Here is a 7968-nt window from a genome sequence, read left to right on the forward strand (position 1 = left end):
GTAACCTAAACATTTGTACCCCTAAATAATAATATAAGCATGTTACTTTGAAACATGAAGGCAAACCCCAGAGAAATCCATGAAAAGTTTGAAAATGTGGCTTCTGAGGAGTGGAAATGAGGGAGTGGGTAGGGTGATATTCTAAAATTATACCCAGGATTTAATTTATAGAGGTATGACTGAGTGACAATGTAGAAAAGCTGCTGCCATTTAAAAAAGAATTTTTTACTTATAGTTGTTACATGACACGATGCCAAGGGCCACAGGAGAAGTATCAGGATGGTCAGCAGGCAGGAGTGAGGGGAGAGTCTAGGCCAGAGCCTTTTTGGGGTTTCTGTGGGAAAAACAAGGCAGGGTAAACAGTTTAGGATTAGCTAATTTGAATAATTCCAGGGGCCTTGGGCTATAGAGGTAGTCTCTAGTTTTCTAATACCTGGCCCTGGCATAATTTAGGGAAGGGGAAATACAGACTTGGTGTGTGAGAGTTAGATAAGGAGGCGGTTGGAGCTATAGACTTGAGATTGGTTGGTTTTCATACAAATGATGTGCTTCCTGCTGAACCTTTGCTTCTCTAGGAATTGGCTAGCCCTGGGAGGGGAAATCTCTCTCGTATAGAGCTTTTTAAGATATCAAAACATCATAAAACACACAAAAGGTTTTTTTAAAAACATTAATATAGGTGGGAGGGGAAAATTGTTCCTTTGTTTAACCATTGTAGTACTGTTTGACTTTTTAAACTATGTGCTCTATAATTAAGATACAATAAAATTATATTGTATATACTTTAGGACTTTAATTTGCTAAAACTTACAACACAGATCTAGGTTAAAAATATAAAAATCCATACAGACCAAGAACTGAAAAGGAATAGTAAGTGGATTTAACTTAGTTTAATTGTTCCAAAAAACTGTTGAGTAAGTAATGTTAAAACTCAAATTGAAGAATGAATAGTAGTGGATTTCTGGTTCTGGCCATACTGGAATAGCTGGTATTGGATTTATTCTCCTGCGCTGAACAGCTATGAAACTGAGAAAAATATACAAAGGAACTATTTTCAAGCATTGGACAATGGAAAGCAGAGGGCTACAATTCTTAAGAGAAGGGAAGCACAAGAGGTTAGCTTCACATTTATTATAGCTTTCTGTCTGGCAGTGTTTCTGGTACAGGGAAGTGAAATCCAGGCAGAAAGTGGCAGTCCTGCTGAGTGGAAGAAGCAAAGGCTGAGAAGAAGAAACAGAGATGACAATTTAGGGGGGCTGGAGTCTGTAGAGCAGGTACTAGTGTAGAGGGAACAGCAGATAAGGAGCCCAGAAAAATCTATGTAGGTATCCCACTCAGGTTCTTGGCTGAATCCCAAGTTGTGTGTGTACAAGGCAAGCCTCTAGAAGAAACTACAGAGAAGAGATGCTGGAGGGCTGAAAACTGAATAGACATTTCAGAATCCTTAGAGTCCGACTCAGTGCAAGTGAAGCGACCTCAATGAATATTCCCAATATTCAGTTGAGATCCCAGAAAGGCCAAGACTTAGGAATAAGGACCATGTTCTAAGGGTAAGGGTTAAATCCCAGGATCAAGGACAAAAACTGAAATAGACCCATCCTCACACCAAGCCTCCATAGGATCAACATGATCTGCCAGTAATTAATTGCCTTCCAGAAAAGAACTCAATACTTTTTAGAGCAAGATATAAAAATCCAGAGTATCTGTCATTATAATGTACATCATACAATAAAAAATTACTACTTATGGGGAAATAAAAACAGTCAATAGAGGTAAACCCACAGTTGACCCAGGTGTTCAAATTGGCAGACAAGAACTTTAAAATAATTATTATAAATGTGTCAAAGTGGAAAAGGTGGACGAAATGGGTGTCAGAATGGGAATTTTAAGGAGAATTGAAACTCTGAAAAGAACCAAGTAAAAATTCTAGATCTAAAAATACAATATTTGAAATAAATTCATTTGAAGCACTTAAAAGTGTTCTGGACAGAGTTGGAGAAAGGATCTGTGAACTGAAAGACCTGTCAATTGGAATTATTCAAATTGAAGCTCAGAGAGAAAAAGATTGAAGAAATGGAATAAACTGGTGGGACACTATCACTCAGTTTACAGAAGGAGAGAAGAGGAAATATTTAAAGAACTAATGGCCAACCTTTCCCAAATTGATGAAAGGCTTCAATTCATAGATTCAAGAAAGTGAACCTCTAGCAAATAATTATAGAAATGATTATACCTAAGTACATCCCATGTAAACTGCTGAAAACCAAAGATAATGAGAAAATCTTAAAGGCAGCCAGAGGGAAAAAACACATTACATTCATGTGAACAATAAGAATATCAGCTGCCTTTCCATCAGAAACAACAGAGGTCAGAAGATAAGGGAATGCCATCTTTAAAGTGCTGGGGGGAAAAAAAGCCTAAATTTCTGTATCTACTGAAAATATTCATCAAGAAGATGCTGAAACCATCAGATTGGTATTAACTGATTGTCACATATGTGCACATATAGTGGTAACATTCATCGGGTGTTGGGCAGGTGGGAGCAGAGAGGAGGGGATATCTAATGGGTGCAGTGCACACCGTCTGGGGGATGGACACGCTTGAAGCTCTGACTTGGGTGGGGCAAAGGCAATATATGTAACCTAAACATTTGTACCCCCATAATATGCTGAAATAAAAATAAAAATGAAAAGGAAGATGGTGAAAGACAAAAGCTGTGAGAATTTGTACCTAAAAGACCTACATTATAATAAATGTCAAAGAAAGCTTCAGATTTGAGAGAAGTTACACCAGATAGAAGCCCAGATGCATAGGAAGTAAGAGCACTGGAAATGGTAAATCTGTGTCTAAAAATACAAGACTGTTTTAAATATTTTCTACAAAAGACCGTTGAGTGTTTAAAACAAAATAAAGACAATAAATGGTAGGATTTATGTCATATGTAGGAGTGAAATATATGGCAAGAATAGCACAAAGGATGAGGAGGTGTAAATAGAATTATACTAGTGTACATGGTGGTTTAATTTTAATTTAAGATATATTGTGATATGTTAAGGATCCATATTATAATCCATAGAGCAACCACTAAAAATGAAACAAAAATGTATTGGGAAGGAAGAGAGGAGAGAGAGAGGGAGGAGCCCAGAGAGAAGGAGGGAAGGATGGAGGGAAAAGAAACTGGAAACTAAATTAGTGCTAAATTTGAAAACTATGAAAATGACAGTAAAACCTTAGGAAAGCAGGAGGAAGAAATTAATAAAAATAAAATAAATAAGTGATTTATTTATAACAGTGGAAGTGTTAAAGAAATGTAAGAATACAAGAGGTAGTCATTGATAAAACTAATACAGTAGACACAATTCGGGTAAGTCTCATCAAGAAAATTATGCAAAACTTGGAATACAGGTATAAATATGGAGGCAGCTACAAAACTATAAGAGAATACCATATTATAACTCTGTGCCAAAAATTTGAAAATATACATGAAATAGAATATTATATTTAAAAATATAAATTACATTGTGTTTTAGATCTATCTTTTGTAAATTACATATAATTGGATTTTTAAATCCAACATGACAATCTTTGTGTCTTAACTATGCCGTTTAGTCTATTTAATGTCATTATAATAGATTTGAGTTTAACTTTTTGTTTTTCCCAATCGAGATACGGATTTTTCTTCTTTTTTCTTCATTTCATTTTCTTTGGGATTGGGTACAGTTGACCCTTGAACAACTCAGTGGTTGGATCATTGACCCCCTACACAGTTGAAAATCTACCTGTAACTTTTGACTCCTCCAAAACACTTAACTACTAATAGCCTACTGTTGATTGGAACCTTGCTGACAACTTAAACAGTTGATTAACACATATTTTGTATGTTATATGTATTATATACTATATTTTTATAATAAAATAAACCAGAGAAAAGAAAATGTTATTAAGAAAATTATAAGGAGGAGAAAATATATTTACTATTCATTAGGTGGAAGTGGATCATCATCAAGGTCTTCATCCTGTTGTCTTCCTGTTGAGTAGGCTGAGAAGGAGGAGAAAGAGGAGAGGTTGGTCTTGCTGTCTCAGGGGAGGCAAAGGCAGAAGTGGTAGAGAAGGTTGAAGGTGAGGTAGGAGATACAGGCACACTTGGGGTAACTTCTATTGAAAAAAATCAGCATATAAGTGGACCCACGCAGCTCAAACACATGTTGTTCAAGGGTCAACTGTATTTTAAAATTCTGTTTTTCTCCCTTCTTGTTTTAAATGGTTATCATAGAAATCATACCATGCATGCTTATCAAATCCAATGTTTAACAATACCTTTATCCTCCTGGGCAAAGCAAGGCTCTTAGAAACTTTAGTTCTATTTATCACCCTCAACTAATGTGTCATTGTTGTCTTATGTTTTCTATATTTTTTAATCATCTGAACTATAATTTGTATTTATTTAATTTATTCTGTATTTGTTCACCTGCATATTTGCCACTTTAACCTTTACAGCTCAGATCATCCTACTCAGATCACTTACCTTCTGTCTAAACTGTTTATTTTAAAATTTCTTCCTATGAGAGTCAATTGGTGACATATTTAGTTTTTGTTTGCCTGAAAATGTCTTTATTTTATTTTCATTCTTAAATGGTATTTTTATTGAGTATAGAATTGTAAGTTTGCGGTTATTTTCTGAAGTATCATCCCACTATCTCCTCCTTTCCATATTTGTTGAAGAGAAATCACTTGTCAGTCTATCACCATTGAAAATAATGTATCTTTTTCTGTGTGTATGTGTGTCTGTGTGCGTTGTATTTTTTTTTCTTTTTTCTAATTTCACTCCGATGTGTCTGTATTTGGGTTTCTATTTATTGTGTTGAGATTTATTGCTTAAACTGGATTATTTATGTTCATCTGTTCTGGAAAATTCTTAGCTATTATTTCTTCAAATACTGCCTCTCTGCTTCATTTTCATGATTATTTTCTTTCCTGGAATTCTGATTAATATAGGTTAGATATTCTTATACTATTTTCCATGTCTTGTAACCTTTTTAAAAAAATTTTCCTATCACTTTGTCTCTCTGCCTTGCATCATAAATAATTCCTCTGATCTTTATTCTAGTTCATTAATTCTCTTAAGCTGCATCTAATCTGTGGTTGAGTCCATGGAGTATTTTTATTTAATTAGTTTTCATTTCCGCAAGTTCTGTTTGGTTCTTTGTTCAGGTTTGCTAAATCATTTTTTATAGTGTCCTGTTCCAGGAGTATATTTTTAGCTTATTTTGTATTCCTTTTAACATAGTAAGCATAGCTTTTTAAAATTTTAATATTTGAAGTTTGTGTGGGTCTGTTTCTGCTGACTCTCATTCATGGTGCCTTGTTTCCTTGCTGACTTAGTTAATTTTGGCTGTTATCTTCTCATTTTCCTTGGAAAATTATTTGTGGAACTTCTTTGAGGTCTAGGATGAAAATAGCAACTCCGAGGAAAATTTGTGTTTGCTTCAAAGGCACCTGAGACCACTACCAGTTTGCGAACACTTTAAACTGAATTCTACTTGAAAGTTTTTTTAAATTTAAGTTTGTTTGTTTATGTATGTTGTGGCAAAATATACATAATATAAAGTTTACCATTCAAATCATTTTTGGAGTCTAGCTTGAAAGTTTTTATACCTTCCAGTGGATGTCAATGTAGGCTTTGATTTCACTGAATAGATTTTTGTTTACAGCTTATTAACCAACGCCCCTTCCCCAGTTCTGCTTAGCAGTGCAGCTTTCTTTGCAGCCTGTCATATAGGTGGGATGGGAGAAAGGTTTCTCCATTTACTGAAGCCATAGTCCTTTGGGTTCTTAGGTTTGTGGGAGGAGGGTTGGGCAAGGATCCTCTGTTAAATGTCCTATGTCTTCTGTGCCTTTCAAAATCTCAAAAAACTACAGTTTCAGGTCACTTGATTGGGAAGTGCCCTCAGGGCAAATGCAACTTCAGGGTCTACTTTCTCTCTCTGAGAGTCTGCCAATATTTGGATATTTATATGATTACTTGTTACTGTTTTATCAACCCTCTTATACTTTTAAGAAGATATTTTTAATATTTTATTCAGCATTTGTAGTTTTCTAGTGGACAGACTGGTTCTAATAACCTAGATGCCAACTTACTGAAAAACTGAGCCTGTCCTCTTAACCATTATTCTAGGACAAAGGGTTTGCATTACCTTTTTCTCATTTCTCAGGGGAAGACAGTTACAAATATACCTTAAGAAGTCTCAGACAGACTCTGATCTCAACCATGGGAAGAGACATCATGAAAGGACACCTAGAATCTTAGGAGTGGGAAAGCATGGGATTTTTTTCTAATTAGCAAAAGAATGCATAAATTTTAAAGGTTACATAATAACCTTGTGTTGTTATGTATTGTGCTACAGAGCTCAGGGTTGAGAGTGTCAAGTTTAGGCAATGGTATACATTTTAACAAAATGTTAAAAGAACAGAGACTGAAGAGGATATTAGATATCCTTTAATGTTGGATATTTAGATAACCTGCATTTGATTACCTGGATTATTTGGATTTTATATTGGGTATTGGATTACTTTTGGTAATGTAGTTTCAGTAGAGTGTTGAGGGTGAACTTTTGTGTAGAGTTATTAAATAAAAAAAGAATGTAGGCAATTGATGTTTCAGAAAGACTATAATTGATGTTAGACGTAAACAAGATCTTGATTTTTGTTGAAGCTGAAAAGTTATAAAGCTAATGACATATAAAAATGAATCATTAGGTACGCAAATAATATAGTTTATAATGTATTTATTCAGAAATTAGGTTTGAAATATAGACTGAAAGTTTAATGTTTTTTTCATATATATATTTTGATATGGAGGTTCCCAGACGTCATGATGATGAGCGGAATAATATTTACCTGGAACTAATGCACTACGACAATATAAAAAATTGTCCTCTCTTGTTAGGGAGTGTTCAGATACATCTTTATGAAGTAATTCAGGTATGTATCAAAATCATTTTTTTCACGTTGGTGTACCATGTTGTCTAGTGGGTTGTCCAGCTTTTTGTTGTGATTTATTGTACCTGATGGGCTTTTTTTGTCTATTATTGGCCTTTAAACTCATGTGCTTAGGAAACAAAATCTCTCTCTGGCTTTCACAAAAAAAAAGTTGGTTTATAGCAGCATAATGCTTTTAAAATTTATTTTCTAGGAAGTTAATGATACAACCTAAAAGACTAAGTGTAAGATCTTTTGTTACTTAATTTTATTTATATATTATTTATTTTAATTTGCAAATGAGAATTGTATATATTTATCATGTACAGCATGATGTTTTGAATTATGTATACATTGTGGAATGGCTAAATCAAGTTAAACATATTTTATTATGTTTCTGAAATGTTTTAAGATGTGACTCAAACTGCAAAGTCTCTTAGTTGGCAGCACAAATTTCAGTTTAGTTCATTTATCCTTAGCTGGGCTACTTAGAGTTTACTCTATGCATGTGTCTTTTAGGGGTCAGCCAAAGATTTGGGGAGCATTTATACACAGATTATGCGGTTGCTTCTCTCTTGCTTTCTCCTTTCTAGGAGTCCTCCTCACTTTCTAGCAGCTGATTTTGTGGTTGCCCTGAACTCAGAGTAGAGAACTAATTGATTAGTGAGCAAGTATAAACAAATATGAAGGATTTTCAGGAATATTTGTTATGACATACAGCAAGGATTCCCTCAAAAACAAATGGGGTTATATCAAAAGACACAAGAGCCAGATTACATGGACTCCTACTGGCCAATTTCAGAATAATTTGAACATGAAAAAGATTATTACAACATTCAGAATAAAGAAAAATTCATGAGTCCTTGGTATCTTCAGAAAAAAAAAGAGGTAGCATGAGAAGAAAAAGGAAATTTTTTTAAACAAAAGAATACCAGCTAATGAATGTAAAAGGAATGACAGAAGTACAAATTTATTGTTTTTGCAGCTCTT

At 34.3% G+C, this 7968-nt stretch overlaps 1 protein-coding gene across 1 annotated transcript in view; it reads left to right on the forward strand.

The window, feature by feature from the left end:
* Positions 1 to 7968, forward strand: part of ALS2CR11 (amyotrophic lateral sclerosis 2 (juvenile) chromosome region, candidate 11) — a 230230-nt gene that overhangs the window by 21406 nt on the left and 200856 nt on the right. Inside the window, 2 exon segments of the mRNA XM_012655124.1 lie at positions 6859 to 6981; positions 7939 to 7953. Coding sequence (XP_012510578.1) covers positions 6859 to 6981; positions 7939 to 7953 — 138 coding nt within the window.

This window comes from Propithecus coquereli, unplaced genomic scaffold (genome assembly GCF_000956105.1).
Source record: "Propithecus coquereli isolate 6110/MARCELLA unplaced genomic scaffold, Pcoq_1.0 Scaffold113, whole genome shotgun sequence".
Lineage (NCBI taxonomy): Eukaryota > Metazoa > Chordata > Mammalia > Primates > Indriidae > Propithecus > Propithecus coquereli.